At 41.8% G+C, this 18,722-nt stretch overlaps 2 protein-coding genes across 5 annotated transcripts; both read left to right on the forward strand.

Annotated features, from left to right (window-relative positions):
• Window positions 1–11,367, forward strand: tbc1d23 (TBC1 domain family, member 23). Of its 2 annotated transcripts, XM_034582480.1 has the most exons (19): window positions 1–107; window positions 1,199–1,310; window positions 2,305–2,410; window positions 3,425–3,629; window positions 3,725–3,848; window positions 3,959–4,083; window positions 4,176–4,222; window positions 4,311–4,414; window positions 4,571–4,693; window positions 4,828–4,920; window positions 5,007–5,177; window positions 5,349–5,391; window positions 5,479–5,585; window positions 5,898–6,040; window positions 6,385–6,429; window positions 7,137–7,225; window positions 7,341–7,476; window positions 8,375–8,569; window positions 9,442–11,367. In XM_034582480.1, the coding sequence occupies exons 1-19, from the start codon at window positions 70–72 to the stop codon at window positions 9,524–9,526; spliced, it is 2,091 nt and encodes a 696-aa protein (XP_034438371.1). In that variant the 5' UTR covers window positions 1–69; the 3' UTR covers window positions 9,527–11,367. The 2 variants fall into 2 exon arrangements, with proteins under 2 accessions (XP_034438371.1, XP_034438372.1); XM_034582481.1 differs by lacking the exon at window positions 6,385–6,429 and having other exon boundaries at window positions 28–107; window positions 9,442–11,366.
• Window positions 11,368–11,674: 307 nt separating this feature from the next.
• nit2 (nitrilase family, member 2) lies at window positions 11,675–18,562 on the forward strand. 3 transcript variants are annotated; one of them, XM_034582485.1, is made up of 10 exons: window positions 11,675–11,781; window positions 11,919–12,037; window positions 13,020–13,140; window positions 14,095–14,183; window positions 14,304–14,397; window positions 14,489–14,563; window positions 14,647–14,725; window positions 15,612–15,710; window positions 16,822–16,877; window positions 17,851–18,562. In XM_034582485.1, the coding sequence occupies exons 1-10, from the start codon at window positions 11,754–11,756 to the stop codon at window positions 17,949–17,951; spliced, it is 861 nt and encodes a 286-aa protein (XP_034438376.1). In that variant the 5' UTR covers window positions 11,675–11,753; the 3' UTR covers window positions 17,952–18,562. The 3 variants fall into 3 exon arrangements, with proteins under 3 accessions (XP_034438376.1, XP_034438378.1, XP_034438379.1); XM_034582487.1 differs by lacking the exon at window positions 17,851–18,562 and adding an exon at window positions 16,959–16,978 and having other exon boundaries at window positions 16,822–16,898; XM_034582488.1 differs by lacking the exon at window positions 11,675–11,781 and having other exon boundaries at window positions 11,983–12,134.
• The last annotated feature ends 160 nt before the right edge of the window (window positions 18,563–18,722 follow it).

The raw sequence follows: 18,722 nt of genomic DNA on the forward strand, positions 1-18,722 counted from the left end.
ATCAGTGACAGCGCTTTGCGACACTCCGGCCCTGTTGACGGCACTTGACGTGTCTCCGTCAACACAACAATGGCGGACGCCGCGGAGGAAGCGCTTCACGGCAGCTGGTGAGACCATTCGTATCGGACTGATGTGAACAGAGACGTTATTTTAATTGTCAAACTCCAGGGTTGTGTTTATCTGACTTTGTATCACGTAGAGCAGCTAAACGTGTGTGTGTGTTGTGAGTCTGTTCCGCTGACGATGGATGCTCGTCGCTTTGGTACCGTTACTGTTCGGCAGTTAGCCGGCTAATGATAATTAGCTAAGTTGGTTGTGTTAAACAGCCGAGGCTCTAAGACGGGTAAAGATGAATAAGCAGCTTCGGAACAGATCAGTGAAAATACGTATCGTTTCATCACTTCTTTCTCTTTTCACAAGTCCACATTTGAAGCGTGTCGACCTGTAAGCTAACCTTAACTAGCTTGATAGCCGGTGTGAGTCGACTTCTGCTCGGCTTTAAACGAACCGAACCACGGCCCCACACCTCAGCTAGCTCCGGTGCGCTGTACTCATGCGACGCTTTCAAATATCTTCATATTACATAGTGTAATTTACGGTATAGACCTGTCAAACATGTGAGGAGCTGTTAAGACATGTCAGCGATTAGTGTGGACATAAGACGTATCATCATAATAAACATGTTTCTACTAGACCACTTGTTAAATAGTCCAGTGTCCTGCACATTCCACAGTGTAATGTAATGACAGGCCCAAGGTATTACTGTTTGGGGGAATTATCATAACTATAACCTATTATTTATGTATTCATCACATTTTGTTTGCATAAAGTGTAATTGTAATTCCAAGTACAGATCAGAAGTTATAAGAGTGCACTGACACGGTTTAAATGGTTTGTTGTGTCTACCATGTGACTGAAAACTCCATATATTTCATTAACAGTAATACTACATAGAGAAAAACAGCAAACCTCCTCATTAAAAGAACTGTCTACTCTGAGGTTTTTATTTTCTCATTTTGAGTTGATTATTTAGGTTATTAAAATAGAGAGAAAACATTTATACATTACCCATTATTTTCTGAGATGACCAGAAAAGGAAAATCTAATATTTTTTTACCTGGTAAAAGTCAACTTTGTTAAATGGATACTTTGTGGAAAAGGTTTAAATATTGTGACTCTGCTGTCTTTGCTGCCTCAGGGACCAGGATCTAGCCGATGCTCTGGATTCTGGTGGTTCTGACATGGAGATGGAGAGAGGCATCACCCAGGTGCAGGAACATTCAGCCCAACACAGAGCCAAGATGTGGAAGGTGAGGAACACTTACAATGTGACCATTACTGTAGTTTACAACTTATAAAGCTAGAGATGGTATGTTTGTCTGTATGACTAGGAATCAGTCATGCTTCTATTAATAGTCTACATGCTGTGACGGTGACAGTACCTCATGTGAGGCAGATGTCAACAGACTGGAAAGACCAGCATTTTCTGCTCAGATGACACACCCACATGTCAGGCTCTGTCTGAAACCACATACCTACAACATATTTTATCAATGAAGCATGTGCACAAATGCTGAAAGGTTCTTAGAGCAGATAATACTGCTTTATTTCAACTGGTGACAATTTTATCGGTTCATTAACACTATTCCATCTTTTTATGTAATTAAATAATCTGTTGTATATAGTGTTTAATATATTTCTCAATAATTTAAAATACCATGCAGCTTTTTTTTACTGTTAATTTAAGAGTTACTTGTATTTGCTCGGATATAATAAAAACAATGATTTTCATTACACAATCATCTTTTTACTTGCTGGTTGACACAAGTTATGGCCATATTGTGTGGATACAATTAATCAACATAATTTGAACTATCCAATTTAAGAAGATTCTATGTTGTTAGTTATTTTGTTGTGGACAAAAAGTAATCCTGATTTATGTTGAGTCAGTATAAACTCAGTTGCCAAGAATATCATCAAACATTTCTAACTTTGTGAACCTGTTGAATCTGCAACATTTTCATTTTACTTGAACATGTAAAGTATTACACCGGACTAACTCTTGGATTGTTTAGCAGATTACAATCATGATCATCTGGTTAAAAACTAGTTCATTGCTTGGATTGCAGATGTTGGATTTTAATCAGCATTTATTATCAAACTCTACAGTTACATCTTAGAAGATGTGGTTTTCATTAGTGCAGAAGCAGTTGAGACACTGTTTGAAGATTTAATTATCAGTTGTCTCTTTCTCACTCATTGTCTGCATGTTCAGCTGTGACTTCTTTGTTTTGTGTTGATCAGATCGCTCTCAATGTCTCTGGAAAAGGAGACAGTCTGTCTCCCTGGGACGGGGTCTTGGATTTACCAGAACAGACACCCATTCATAATCGAAGTCAACAGCTGATTGGTGAGTAAATGCATGTGTCTCTAATTCTTTGAAACAATGATGCAACTGCGATAGTGAAAGTAGTTAATCAGTGCCCAAACGTGAACCGAATGTAGTTAGTTGTTTGTAGTTAGTGCACGTGATGGGGATGTGAATCCCCTTCAAAATACAAAGTATCAGTCATCATGTAGGAAAACTATAAGGTTTGACAATGACAAAGTGCAAAATAGTATTGATAATACAATGAGTATTGTCTGTATTGCTTTAATGATGGTTTTACCTTAAATGTTACATACAGAAACTAAAGAATGCTTCGCACCTCTATTTGGTGGAACCTGTGTGTAGGAGAGGGACGAGTAGATTAAAAAACTGCGAAAAGAGCTTTTGCAGTTTCTGATCTACATGCACAGTAATTACAATATTCTGCTCCTACATCATTAGTCTGTTTGTAGATGGGTATTTTACTTATAGAAATGCTTGAAAAAAAATACAGTGAACCAAGATAGGTGGTGAACAGTAACTTAATAATGATGATCTCATCGTTTAAAACTGGTCAGCTATCTAAGCAGAACTTGTAAAAGGAATATTTATTTACAGCAATAAAGATAATTCTTCCAGGAGGCTTTTCATTGTTGCATGTAACCTAGACAACAAAATACCCACATGATAAAGTTTACAGCTCCTTCTGATAAGTATGTATCTCAAGTCGAGTCATTAGATAGGACACAGATCCAAACATTTCCTCATTCATGCAGTCTGTTGGTATCTAAAGAAGATCAAATGACTTCTTTTTAGTCTGCCCTTGACAAGTTGACAACAGGATCTAATATAGCTTAAAATAGAAAACCTCTTATTAGAAAGAGTCTCAGAAAAAACTAGGTTTACAGAAAGAAGTACTCTTTTCAAGTGTATTTTAATAATAATGTAAAATCTTGTTTTTGGTTTTTCACTGTACAATGTGACACATGCATATGTACAAGATGTTAATAAAATAACAAAAAAAAAACTAATACCTCCCTCTGTCTCCATGTGTAGATCAGCTGGGATTATCGGAGGAGGAGAGCAGTGACATGGTGTCTGATGTTGAGTCAGTCATCACTTTCTACTGCAAGTCCCGCAACATCACCTTCACTCCAGAGCTGAGCTGGCCACACCTGCTCAAACCCCTACTGGGGCTTATGCTTCCCCGCAGTGACCTCTACAACTGCTTCTATGCTGTTATGAACAAATACATCCCCAGGTGAATCATCTGGACATTGTTGTCCCCACTTTTCGTCCCACTCACATAGCCCTATAAACTTTAACTCTAATATCTGGAAAATGTGTTTGTTTCAGGGACTGTGTGCCAAACGGTCGACCCTTCCACCTGTTCAGACTACTGCTGCAGTACCACGAGCCTGAGCTCTGCTCTTTCTTGGACACCAAAAAGATCACACCTGACTCCTACGCCATCAACTGGGTTAGTGAGTTTTTCTTCACAATTCATGTCACATGGCATTTCCTGTGATTAAGACAGATTATATAAATGTAGTCATGTCTGAAACGTGTGTGTTTGTCTTTTCTCTGTAGCTGGGTAGTATATTTTCCAGTCACTGCCTTCCTGATGTTACCCAGGCATTGTGGGACATCTACCTCCAGCAGGCTGACCCCTTCCTCATCTTCTTCATCATGCTAGTTATGCTCGTCAATGCCAAGTAGGCAACTTCTGTTAAAAACCACAGAAACACGATCATACTGAGGAACTTAAGATTTATACTTGATTTGTCTTTGTTTGATTAACCTTCAGAGAGAGCATCCTTACACAAGAAGGAGACGGCAAAGAGGAAATCATCAGTAAGTTTGGCTTCCTGTTTTATTATTTCTGGATTTGCTCTGTGTCTTGTTAAAACAGTTAGAATGAACGAGGCCTTTTCTGTCACAGAAATGCTGGAAGCGTTTCCTTCGCTCCTGGAATCTGAAGACGTTGAAGATTTGTTTGCTCTGGCTCAGTATTATCAGAGCAAGACTCCATTGTCGCTCAGAAAGGTAAGGTGCTATGTGCAAATAGAGAATCTTGGTTTGGATACACACAGATTAGTGTTCATAAGAGCCAGGGTTGTAATGACAAAGTTAACAAAGAGGTGACTGAGGCTGCACAAGAGAATTCATTGTTTGCTATCTTTTCTGTTTGTACCCTGGCAGATGAATCAGAATCTGTTTGGTAGCAGCCTGGTGGCTCTGAAAGAGGAAGACACAGACCTGAGTCAGGCCCTGTGTCTCCCTGTGTCTGTCCCTGAAATCCTGCAGGCCAACCAGCTTCAGCAGGTCAGTAACACTCCCAGGTTACTTTTCACTCCTTTAAACTAACAAGGACGTTATTAACACTTGAAGTTCTGCCATGTGATAAGCTGGAAAGAGAATATGATGTGTGATGTGATACTAATGGGTTTTACCTTCAGGATGGTGTGCGGTTCTTTGTGGTGGACTGTCGGCCTGCGGAGCAGTACAACGCCGGGCACCTGTCCACGGCCTTCCACCTGGACTCTGACCTGGTGAGCGATTTACAATATTGATTCTGTATGAAAATGTATATGAAATATGTATGTGAAGTAATACATTTGTTCCTGTCCTCCCACAGATGCTCCAGAATCCGTCTGAGTTTGCTCTCTCTGTGAAATCCCTGCTGGATGCTCAGAAGCAGTCTTTAGAGTCTGGTTCCATCGCTAGCGGAGAGCACCTGTGCTTCATGGGCAGTGGGAGGGAGGAGGAGGACATGTACATGAACATGGTGTTGGCCCATTTCCTGCAGGTGAGGGATGTTGAAAGGCAGGGAAGGAAGATTAACTGGACAGAAAAGAGAAAAAGAATGAAAATCTTCATAGACCTTTGTTTTGCTGTCTGTGTGGAAACAAACATCTTTGCCCAATTTCCTTAAATGTCATACTTTTGCATGATCTAACATCTTTGTATCCTCTTGCAGAAAAACAAAGAATATGTCAGCATCACTAAAGGAGGTTTTATGGGTAAGGACATGTATGGGAGATATATATATATAGATATATGGGATATGGGTAAGAATTCTAAACTCAAAGAGATTTGTGTGATTTCAGCTCTTCAGCAGCATCTGGTTGACATTAATGTGGAAGGCCTGGACTCTTCATACGTCCACTGGATTGTCAGCACATCAGGATCTCACAGCAGCCTCAGCTCTGCTGATGTAAGTGGCCAGAGATGTTGAAACGACGGTGGTGTCAGAGTTAACAAAAGTTGCATCATATAAAATAATAGGCCAAACAGGACAGTGGGTATAATTCTTTTATAAATACACAAGTGTAAGGATAAGGTGGAGGTATGTTGATGAATTGCAAGAGGGCATTTTGCTTAATTAGTTTCTCTCAGGATTGTGTTGTATATTTTTTCTGTTGTATTTGACTGCCCACTCTTGTTTCTATAGTTGCTTACAGATATGCAAACATGGACATTTTAAATATATCTTTATTTGTGTTCTTTTTTTCTTCTGGGAATACAGGGAGAGTCTCTCAGCAGCCCTGGAGACGGCAAAGGAGTGAAGTCCCTGGTCAACAAAATGACATTTGCTCTCAAGTCCAAGTCGGTAAACGTAAAGGAGAAGATGATCAGCTTCATTGAAAATACTTCCACCCCTGTAGACAGGTGAGGTCCCACTTCCCCCTCATGGTAATATACCACAAACCACTGCTACATCACAGACATTTCCTTTACTACTTGTTTAGTTTTGGCATTAACATTGAGCTTTGCCATGATTTAGATTTGTAAGAGCAACGACTTCAAATTAGTAATCAATATATTCAGATGATGAATATCACATGTTTTTTCCTCACAAACCATTGCTGCCTTTCACAGTCTGCACACTGGACTGACAGTGGGCAGACTACTTTAAATGAGGTCATCGTTACGACTGTAACTCACATCAAGTTTTGCTGTTTGGTTTTGTTTTAACTTAAGTTTACCAAACCTTGTGCCTTATTCCATGCTAGAATGTCTTTCAATCTGCCTTGGCCAGAGAAGGTGATTCCAGATCGGTAAGAGCTCCCTGACATTGAGTCGTTTGTCACCAGCATGCCCACCAGCTGTAGGCCCGCACCGGTCCGCGAGGGGCTGTAGGACACTTACCTTGTTTCACAATAACGCATGCCTAGCACCAGCATCTCTGCCAATGACCCATTCCCATACAGCGTGGGCAAGCTGCGCACAAGATGTTTCTACAGATCTGTCCTCATGCTTTCACTAACATGTAGCACTGCTCTCAAGGTGGCACTGTTGAAGCTGCTGTGCCCTTTCAGGATGCATTGACTCATCTTTACACCCACAACTCACTGTCTCTTTCTAGTGCGAATAACTGAGGTGTTTAGGGAGAACCCCAGCCTCACTGCTGTTTGCTTGGAGATGCACTTAACAGTCTGTCTTTCCATCTCATTGTTCTTTTAGATGATAGCCGGGGCTATTAAAGAAAAATTAAAATGCACCACAGAAATAATTACTATGTTTTATTGATTTTAAATAGCCCTGAATATCATTCAGGAACTAATCTCTAACTCCTGGTGTCCAGTAGAAACATCTCTTAACCTCTTTCTTTGTTTTCAGCAGCATAACACAAGGCAGTAGAGGGCTAAGAGTGTTAACTGCAGCCTGGAGATCTTCATGCCATTGCTATTTGTGTTCAACCCTGCTGTTATGTGTACTTTATGTCACTTTCCATCCCAGGCATTGATGTGTCTTTATGTCCCAGGCACGTGAGCAGCAGCGACCGTGTCGGCAAACCTTACCGAGGTGTTAAACCTGTGTTCAGTATTGGTGATGAAGAGGAGTATGACACAGGTAAACTCTCAATGAAAATTAAAAGGAGCTGAACCCTCGAGACTAATAATATTCAAATAATGTGGGAGTTTTTATTTTTGAAAAAATGAATAACCTCCGTCTTTTGTCTGTGCAGATGAGATTGACAGCTCGTCCATGTCAGACGATGACAGGAAGGAGATTGTCAACATTCAGACCTGGATGAACAAACCAGATGTAAAGCATCACATTCCATGTAATGAGGTGAAAGAAACTGGCCACATGTTCCCGAGGTGAGTCGAATGTATGAATGACTGATAGAATGAGATACAATATTCTTCTTGTGACACCTACACCCATCCTCCACGGCTGGATTTGTATTGAGCAAGCAAATGAAGAAGCACATGGAGCACATTCTGAGCAGCTGCTTAAAGGCATTAGGCGAGGGACAGTACCGATGCAGGCATGACCAAATCCTGAAGGCCATCGCTGTCGGGGCAGGCTTTGAATGGGCTCAACAATCCCACCCCACCAAGCAAGCAATCACCTTTATCAGAGCAGCGGAGCTGCCAAGACCCACTGCAAGACCATCTGCAGGCATCCTGGCTGATTGGCAGCTAGTGGTGGACATTGAGAGGCAACTGAAGTTCCCCCATCACATTGTAACCTCCACTATGAGACCAGACATCATCCTTGTGTAATAGTTACAGCCAACAGTACCTTGGGAAGAGCACTTGGAAGAGGCCTTTAGGGGAAGCGGGGGACTGGTCAGCGGATGTCAACAAACTGGATGGAGGGCAAGGTGTCAGTCAGTAAAAGTGTCATGCAGGGTTTTGCCGCTCGATCCTTGTCCAAAGCCTTCAGTTCGCTGGACAAGTGCCGGAGAAAGCCTCAAGATGGCTGTGGCTCAAAAGAGAAGAAACATGGGTTGCAAGCTAGCTAGCCATCTGGACACAAGCTGGGGTCTGATCAGGTTTAGCTGGGTCGCCTGGAGGAGGGTGTTTGATGCTGAAAGACCTTAAAGACCTGAAACACCTGACGTTTCCAGGAACATCACTGATGATGGGTCCAGAAGCCTTAGCAAATTAAAACATGACTATTGCACACTTCATTCAAAATAGATTTACAAGATGCATAGTAATTCAGGAATCCATGAATCTTAACCCTCACACTGTTCTTTTGTGTTTCCAGCCACTTGTTGATCACAGCAACTCACATGTACTGCCTGAGGGAGATCGCCTCAAGGAAAGGCTTCTCCTACATCCAATCCAGACAAGCACTGAACTCTGTGGTGAAGATCACATCCAAAAAGAAGCACCCCGAACTGATCACGTTCAAGTTTGGCAGCAACAACTCAGCTGGAGTGGAGATATCAGCAGTTGAGAGGTGCTTGTTCACAGAAGCAGATTTCACATTTGATGCCCAGTTGATGAGAAACAAGTGTAATTGGGTGTGACTTTAAAGCAGTGATGAACTTCTTAGTCTGTATTACTTATACAGGACACTTATCACCTGATTTTATTTGGTAATCTTACTGAGTTCTCTTGTCTGTCAAATAATTCAATGTTATTTAAAAGTTACACTTGATATGTTCTGTTTTCTGTGAAAACACACATAACAACAACATGATAAGTGGGAGGGGGACGTCAAATCAAATGAGCCTATTCAGACATTTGATACATTGATAAGAACACAGACACCACTTTTTTGTCCGTGCCCTAAATATGGACCTGGGGCCCGCAGCACCTTAGCTTAGCATAAAGACTGGAAACCTAAGGAGACAACAAGCCTGTGTCGTTTCAAGGTTTCCATGTGTACGTAAACACAGGTGTAAAAATCACAACTTGTTTGGTTAATGGGGAGCTAGTTACTGTAGCGACATCTTAGCTAAGCAACAGGTTTGTTCCAGTCTTAATAAGTGTACAGAAGTGAGTGTTATCAATCCTCTCATCTAACATCAGCATGACAGGAGGTTGAGCACTTTTTTCTAAATGTGTTAACAAATTAAAATTTTCTTCAATTAACAACTTTATTAAAGGCATTTATAAACATTTGCAGATTGCCCTGATCAAAAGAGCCACAGGCTGAGTTAGACCTACATTCATTATCGTAGGATTTGACATCTGATCTCTATGAAACTCTTTATATAAATATATATAAATAATTGTTATCTATTATTGTTTTTGTTGCATGAATCTCTAATGTAATTATCACCGTTGTTTCCTCTTAACTGATCTACTTTCGCGTCCTTCTCTTAGATACTTGATACCAAACGCAGGCGACGCCACCAAAGTCATCAAGCAGCAGATCATGAAAGTGCTAGATGCTCTGGAAAGCTCGTAAACAGAGATGATGGTGTCACGATGGAGGGGTTCTCGACGGCCAGCCGTGACGCAAACTGTAAAGAAGAGTCACCGTCAGCCAAGGGTGAAACCTTGTCCCACTCTCCCTCGGCTGTCCTCCCTCCTGGACAGATGCAGTGCAGTGATGACTGAACAGCCCTGTGTGTCTGTGTTTGGGACGGGGGAGCTCACCACTGACTGCAGACCTGTGGGACAGAATGTGTGTGCAAATACTTAGGTGCTCTGCAGTCATCAAACCATTATCTCACACTAATTTAAAAAATCTATTGGTTCAAGTGTATGTTTTACTTTACTCTTGACAAAACATGGGATTACAGTGCAATTCCACCCTGGCAATTTCCCTCTGGCCTTAACGTAGCGTACTGAGCGACTGACTGGCGGCAAACCTGATCAATCCTTACACGACTGACTTTTTCTTTGGACTTGAGCATCTCGAGTCTAACTCCTTCTTTTTGTAGTGAACGGTATCGCAGGTCACTCATGTCTCTTAACTAACTTTTCGGATGTGTCGAGTAGATTTAAGGATCCTGGTTGTGTTCAAGAAGTGAGCATGGGTCGGCAAACCTAAAGATCCACATCCCCCAAAAAAAGGCATTGCAGGCACATGAGTCAGGTTTTCTCACCATAACTGTTTTTGTTAACTTTTCTTTTCCAACAGGCTCCTTAAATTTATAATATTTGAGGCTGTTTGAAAATGTGATGTGTGTATATATATATATATATTATGTAAACTGCTCTATATCAGCACAGACATTTTCAATGTTGCCCTGAAAGCATTTCCTGATAGTTAGAATATGTAGGGAAACTTCTAAACCAGCTCAGAGTTTGAAGTTCCCCTTCTCTCTAGAGTGACACGTGAGCCTTTCACTGAGTTTCTGGCAGATCATTTAATCTCTGCTTTTACACACAGTAATGAATTAACCTCATCTCACAGCAGTCTGATGTAGCTCTCCTAAAGTATTGCTCACATTCCTCTGGACTGCATCAACAGGAGGTTCTGTGATTGTTTTAAAGACCGAGCACCTCAGTATTTTTCCATCCCATTCAGACTGAAGGATTTTCCCACTAAATATGCTTAGGTGGAATTGTTTTTTGATAATGACACTGTAACAGAAGCAGCACCAACCTGTTCAGAGAGAAAACGTCACTACAACAAGGACTGTGCTTTGACGCTAATTAAGATCAGCCCGTCTCGTCCACTGTATTAGTCGAAACTCAGCAGCTGCAGTTTGCTCGCCACTGTTGCCTTCGGCCTCATGCCTGTGATGTGTGATATTGGTACCAGCAGTGGCAGCATATCAGTGTATCGCTGCGTCCCCTCTAATCTTAAACTCCCCCTCAGACTTTCCCTCGCTTCGTTCTTGCTCACCAGTTCATTTGTCTAGTTGTGTGGGCATCCTGCGTTTCAGGTGTCAAAGCCTCTAAAGTGATGCAGGACCTTCCTGACAAGCTCCAGTTAAAATTTCAGTCAGGAGAGGAGAAATCATCCTGGGCTAAAACATGTGGCACATCTAAAAATGGGCAACAAGATGCAAATACTTGAATTAAAAACTCCTAAATCTGGTCTTTCTTCACTGCGGTCCTTCAGAGCATTCCTGTGTAACCCATGCATTGTGTTGTACTTTGTAATTTTGTGATACTTTTCGGTTTTCTGTTAACTGGAACATCCTTCACAGAGAGTCTTCACTCTTGACATCACTGGCAAAGGATGTCAAACACTAGCTGAAATGCAACATGTCTCAGATGTAACTGGCACCTTACTGTACTGCTATCCTTTTCTAAGCGTTGCTGTTTTTAATAAATGGAGATTATTCGACTGCACCAGTGGAGCCACTCATTCATACGTTGTTGTGTTACTGGTATGTTTAGTTTTATTTGCTGATACTGGATTGGCAGCAGAACACACACCCCCTGCTGACCTACTTGCGTCTTTACACTTCAAATTAAAACGTCTGAACATTCTATTAGTTCACTTGTTTGTGACAGAATTAGTTGAAATAGGAAAAATAATCAAATAAAACCTACACGTGTTTATTTTCACCGCCTTGTTCTGTTGTTTTTTGATTTACAACACCTCCCTGAAGGCGTAGACTTACTACAGAATCTTATTTTGAAAAGCAAAGAGCCACCCGGAAGCACATGTCATTCCTGCTCATGAATGTTTTCCAGGAGTGAACTGTGGAGTCAAGTAGATCTACTGTGCTCACATGTCAGGTTTAACCAGAGCAATGTCCAGTAAGTTCTCTACTGCGAGCTGTGATGTGTCTTCTACTTTATCTGAAGCTAAGAGTTATATACTAACCTAGAGTAAAGCTGGTGGACTGATGTGTTGTAGCTGTGACTCTCTCTCCCGGTTGTTCTGTGTTTGTCAGAGTTCCGTCTGGCGGTGGTGCAGCTGCAGGTGAGCGGTGTGAAGGCGGACAACCTGAGCAGAGCCCGGAGGCTGGTGAAGGAGGCGGCGGGTCGGGGCAGTCAGGTGGTGCTGCTGCCGGTGAGCAGGAGCAGGAGGAGGAGGAGGAGGAGGCTGCTTCACAGCTGACTGTAGAGTTAAAGTGTTCATCCGGTCCATGCAACATTCAAACAGTAATGTGAGGGTAGTTGTGCAATAATAATAAACATGTATATAATGATTATTCCACACATGCATTTATTTAAGAGCACCATTCACTGTAAGAAATCAAATAACTCATGGTATCTTAGCAACAACCAAAAAAACAAAGATCAAACTTCTCGAGTTTTTGATATAATCTTATTTTAGAGCATTGGACAAGATGGTGAATATCCCTTGTTTAATTGAAGGTCTTCCACACCAGGGTGATGATAGCCTGCCAACCACCAGCAGATGTTTGGTTCACATCTTCAGATGTTTACCTTGGCGTCATTGGGTGTTTCAGCTTTTTAATCACAAGACACCCTCTTCTAAGTCAGGCCCACCACAGCCTGATCAGACCTGGGTGTGTGTCCCTAACATCTTGGAGCCCAGTTGGGATCTTTCCTCCTGATCCAGAGCCATTGGCTGCAGCGCTCTGTGATGTTTCCTTTATGGTCTGGCACAGGACTGGTCCATGGATTCCCAGATCTCAGAGCAACATGATGGCGGATGTTGCAACAAAAACCCTGCAGCCAACTTTCTCTGGGCGGACTATTGCTTCCCAGCCTTGTTGTTCTTCCTCAGAAGCCAGCATACCCCAGGGTGTTGAACCAGAGTATCAGATCTGGTCTTAGGGTTGTGGTAACAATTTGTGTGATGGGACTATAAGCTGCTGGCCGACATCCACCAGCATGTCTCAGTCTGTGGCTTGCACCAACTGAACACTCCTGGTCACTGGAGGACGCCCTCTTTGTCCCTGATCCCCTTTTCAGACAAGTGGTATCAAATATCAAACTCCACATGACAGTCTGCGTCCTGGATTCAAGTCACATCTTACTTCTTGCTTTAAAACCGATGCTCTCTCTCATTGGTCTTCAACCAGGAATGCTTCAATTCTCCGTATGGAACCAGCTTCTTCTCTTCGTACGCTGAGAGGATCCCAGGAGAGTCCACCCAGGTGCTGTCAGAGGCAGCCAAGGAGAACAAGGTGTATCTGGTGGGAGGTAAGGAGCCATATGTAACTGTACTGACCAAACAAACATGCAGTCCATTAAGGAGTCAATGTAAATATGCCTTTGAATTTGTACTTCTAACAAGAAGCCTTTCTCCCGTACATAATATAAATTTTACAGTATTATACAGTATTATAGTGTGAGCATGTGTTCTAGCTTTGTTTCTGGGATTAAAAAGAAATAAATCATCTATCTACCAATTCCCCAAATGTCTGTCAGTCTGTATGTGGAGCGCATATCTCGCAAACCATTTCATTTATCTACATCACACTTGGCATGTGTATTGTAAATTGCCGTAAAAATTTGAATTTGAAGGAACAGGCAACCGGCGCTTTGTCGCAGTCAGTGGGGGCGGGACCAAGTTAAACATGTCGTCTTCTACGTCCTTGGATAAACTAGATTATTTCGATTTTTTATTTCACCATATTGAACTGCGCAGGTACTGATCTCATGGTACCAACAGTTGGATTTTGTCTTCAAAGTAAAACACGTGCTTTAAATTGAGCTGAATTACAGAGCTTTTATTTTAAAAAGTTGTCAACTTGGGTCTGAAGTTTGCGTCGATTGTTTAACAGACCTCTGAAATATGTAATGTATGAAAAAGATAACACCAGTTGAGTAAATCATTCAAACTTATACAAGAACCACACAAGTAAACAGTAATAACTTCACTGCTGATTAACCAGGTAGGATGAACACAAAGTTTTCTAACTTCACTCTGCACCAATGGACTGTTTATAAAAAGCTCTACACACAACGTCCGGCACACAAACAATAAAAAGTGACAGTATATAGTAGAAAAGTTAAAGCAGGACTCACTAATGACAAGGAATAATTCTGAAGTAGTTCAGAGCATCAACACAGGTGACATGATTGTGGCATCGTGAAGGAGGAAGTGTGTGACGTAATGTACTTGAATGAACCATGTGAGTGTGTGTTCACCAGGTTCAATCCCTGAGGAGGATGGAGGGAAGTTGTATAACAGCTGTACAGTGTTCGGGCCTGATGGAGAGCTGATTCTCAAACACAGAAAGGTGTGTGTGCATTGAACACAGTATTTTAAAAATATTTGTTAAACTTCTTTTTGACCTCAGTGAGATTATAGCAGGACATCAACAATATCATCTTCATCTCTCAACCTTTTCTCTGTCAAGATTCACCTCTTCGACATCGACGTTCCGGGAAAGATTCGCTTCCAGGAGTCAGAGACGCTGACTCCAGGCAACAGTTTGTCGATGTTTGAAACGCGTGAGTGACGTCTGCTGACTGCGGCTTGGTTCCCTGCAGCTGGATGAGCGTCACTTTGATGCGTTTGCTTTTTCTGTGTTACGCCCTGCAGCGTTCTGTAAAGTTGGCGTGGGGATTTGCTACGACATCAGGTTTGCAGAGCTGGCGCAGCTCTACAGCAGGAAAGGTGAGCGGCTGAAGTGGCAGCTCGTATGTCATGAGTTCAGTGTTGTGTTATTTAGCTGAGTGAGTGTGTCCTGCTGTCATCAGGCTGTCAGCTGCTGGTCTACCCCGGAGCCTTCAACATGACGACTGGTCCAGCGCACTGGGAGCTCCTGCAGAGGGGGAGGTCAGGCTCACACTCCCAGTCACCACCCAAAACCCTTTCAGTGAAAGTACACTGGATATTTGCTCTTGAAAACTAATGTATTCCTGTAAAACCTGTATCTTCAAAAAAAGATTAACTCTTAATTTTAAGGCAACAAAATGTGAACGGCAGTACACCCACGATCATGAAATATGACTGGAGGTTAAATAAATCCAACAAAATAAATCAAAATCCAAGTCTGCAACAAAATCTTAAAAATCCTCTAATAAAGGGTGCATCTCGGAAAATTTGAATATCAAAAAAAAGTTTGATATTTTTCGTCTGTATGGCAAGGGAAAATTAAATATATCCTAAACATTTTATAATTTTTAATTACAGTCTAAAGCTCAGAAAAATAAATGTATCGCAAAATAATTCATTTTGAGTTTGAGTAAATTGCTGTTCATACAGTGTATATATACAGTGTTTCTCTCAGTGTAGTTCAGTGCACGATCATCGACACGCTCCACAAGGAGGGGGAGCCACAGAAGGTCATTGCTGAGAGGGCTGGCAGTTCACAGAACGCGTATAAATCCCTTTTTAATTTATCTTATCTTATCTTATCATATCTTTAATATTCTAATATTTTAGGATACTGTATTTTTTGTTTTCCTGAGCTGTGAGCCATAATCATCGGAATAGAAACTAAAAAGGCCTAGAATATTTTGACTTTACGTGTAATGTCTCAAATATATGAAACTTTCACTTTTTAAATTGAATTACAAAAACAAAGAACTTTACCACAATATAAAAATGTCCTGCATTGCACCTGTGTATCATATGAGCTGTCAATATCCCTTTACTCGTGTGCTAATCTGTCGATGATACCACGACTGGCACTGCTGTAACCTTGTTGTCTTCCATGCAGGGCCGTTGATAACCAAGTGTACGTGGCCACTGCGTCACCTGCCAGAGATGAGACCGCTTCGTACGTGGCCTGGGGTCACAGCACTGTTGTAAACCCATGGTGAGACATGGTGTGTGTGTGTGTGTGTGTGTGTGTGTGTGTGTGTGTGTGAGAGAGAGGGAGTGACTGTGAGAGTATCAGTATTCATCATTCAGAAAAACTGTAATTTAAAACGTAAAATATTACTCCATTATTTCTGAGAATGTATGAATTTGTCAGTAACATTTAAATTTTATATCTGCCTGACCTGGAGCCAGTTTTACTGATGTAATTTAACAGTGTTTGTGAAAATCCAAAGCTGCTTTCAGACATGCACTGAACTTAATCTGTAGATATTCTCCAGAGGGGCCGCAGGAGAGATTGCAAATGTGAGAGGCGCCAGAATTTGTCCGGAGTTTGTCCGGCCTGCCCCCTAGTCTAACTCTGGATAATGTCTAAATGAGCCAAATGAGTCCACCCACACTCGACTGACGCAAAACTGAAAAAAAAAGTAATAGGAATGCAAATATCAGGATGAAAAGGTTGTGCAACACATGTAGAAGCCACTGGAGGAGCATTCAGGTGAGGGGTGGTGCCGCAGGCGGAGGCAGGGTGTAATGTTTCGTTTACGGAATGTTTGTAATGTTTGAATGTTTGAATGTAATGTTTCGGCTTTTGTTTCGGCTTTTGTCACTAAACGCTCTCCTTACATCTCCGTCAGTGTCTTTTACGTTTGTGACAGAAACTTCATCAACATGCACTCTGTGAATCCCCTGGAGGATCTCCTGCTGTATCTCCTGCTGTGTTCTCACATCGGCTCATTGGACATTATCCAGAGTTTTTACTTGGGGGGGGGGGGGGGGGGCTGGCAGGAGAAAGCTCTCACTCTGACGTTTGCTTTCTCACATACAGCCCCCCTGGAGAATGTCTACCTGTGAAGTACTTAGAGCGGAGTAAAAGCTACAACATTTCCCTTTTAAAATGCACTGAAGTAAACTGGCATCAAGTGTAAATACTCATGAACCTCAAATGGTACTTAATCACAGTAGTACATGTATTTTACTATGACTTTCCACCTCCACAGTCCTGTCTCTCCTTCTCCCATAATAACCCACTACATCCTACCTGACTGTGGATGTTTTGAAATGTCGCAGCGTTGTGATAATTTTTTTTTTTCAACCTGTCATTGCAGGGGAGAAGTTATATCTAAGGCCGGAGCCGAGGAGGGTGTGATTTATGCTGATATAGGTGAGTGGAAGAGCAGTGGGCTTGTGTTGATCAGTAGAATTACAAATGCAGACTAAACAATTATACTCACAGTCGCTACAGTCTGACGACGTCTTTTGTTTACGAGCTGCACAATGGCACCGATGAAGGTGATGATGATGATGATGATGATAATATCTTAATGATAAGGCAGGGAAGCATCTCACCACTTTGTTTTGCGGTGTTGGCACAGTACCTCTGACAGAGATAGATGATGGTGTCCCATCATCTATCTGATGGTGTCCCATCATCTATCTGGTCATGTCATGCATTGTGTGTGAAACATCTTTGATCAGACTGTGAGAGTAAGTGCCTGGTCACACATATCACATTCAAAGTGAATATCGCTGGTCAAAGTTCAGCAAAGTTGAACTCTGCGTTCGCCTCCTCGCTTGCACAGATTGGAAGTGAAGCGGAGGCGAAGGTTCACCTTGGATACGTTTGCGTATGTGTGACCAGAAGCTGATGCTAGGGTCACTCAGAGAGCACATGCCTCCGCCAAGGCCCAGCAGTTCCCTCACATTTAAATTCAGTAGATCCAGATTTTTATTTGGATCTGCACCCAATTTCACACACTTATGAATAGCTGTCCTCTAAACATGACCGATTTTTTTCATTAAGATCCATGAATTACTTTTATTAATTAGGAAAATGTTGCAAAAGAAAAGTGGAATAAATTACTACATCAGACCCCTGTTCCAGATCGGCAGCAAAATGTAATGGGTTCTTTCCTGACCCATAACACATCCTTCCAACAGGTTTTGTGCTAAATCTGTTGGGTAGGTTTTGCGTAATCCTGCTATATAACAGACAGAGACAAACAGCCTGATGACACAGCTGCAGACTTCTGCTGCACAAAAGTAGTACATGCAGAGCAGATGTATTAGATCACACTGTTGTTTCCACTTCTCTTTATGTTGCGAGTCTCCATTAAACTCGTGTCACCTGTCCCCAGACCTGCAGTATTTGGCCGACATCCGGCAGCAGATCCCGATCACGGCTCAGCGTCGCAGTGACCTCTACACAGTGTCGTCTGTGCAGGAGGGATCGAGCTGAACGCAGCGACCACAAGAAATCAGGTCTGAAGACAGCGAATGCAAACCGTGCATCGGACTTCTGCTGCGACCCGTCGTTTTCCTCCAGTTACTCAGGAAATGCAGCTGGGACGACAACCGATTGATTGATTCCCAATGATTTCAGCGCAGTAATCCTGCCGACCTCTTATAGATGGACCTGTGATTACATTTTTTGTAATGTCAACTGAAATAAGTCGATCAACAGGAAGTTTATGAAAGTTTTGGTGAGCAGTTAGGTCATATATAATTTCTGGTTACAGATGATCTAATGTGAAAACCTTGTTTCATCTGCCTCAGATTATTTGTAATGGTACCATTGGCATTTTTTATTTCAGGGAAGAAATTTAGTCAGTAAAATTCTTGATAGATTGCAGCCATTTTAATATCAATGTATCTCACTGGAATTATATTAATCCTATTATTTTAGTCTTTTTTCTTTCATCTTTCCAACTCGTGAACCATTTTTGGTGATCTTTAGAGATCTGAAATGTCATTTTCTGTCATGATGAAAAAACATGAATACATCTGTGAGGTGGAATTTAAGAGCACCAGGTTTGAGATTGTGAATCTTTAATAAATCTTGAAAAACAACAACTTCTCCCCGTGAGAAAAGAGTAAAGGTCGAGTCCAGCAAACATGAAACCGGGTTACAGATAGTAAAGAGGTGAGATGAGCTGAGTAGCTTTACTAATATCTACATGATCTGTTTAAACCCACTCTCTCACACACACACACACACACACACACACAC

This window comes from Hippoglossus hippoglossus, chromosome 4, assembly GCF_009819705.1.
Source record: "Hippoglossus hippoglossus isolate fHipHip1 chromosome 4, fHipHip1.pri, whole genome shotgun sequence".
Lineage (NCBI taxonomy): Eukaryota > Metazoa > Chordata > Actinopteri > Pleuronectiformes > Pleuronectidae > Hippoglossus > Hippoglossus hippoglossus.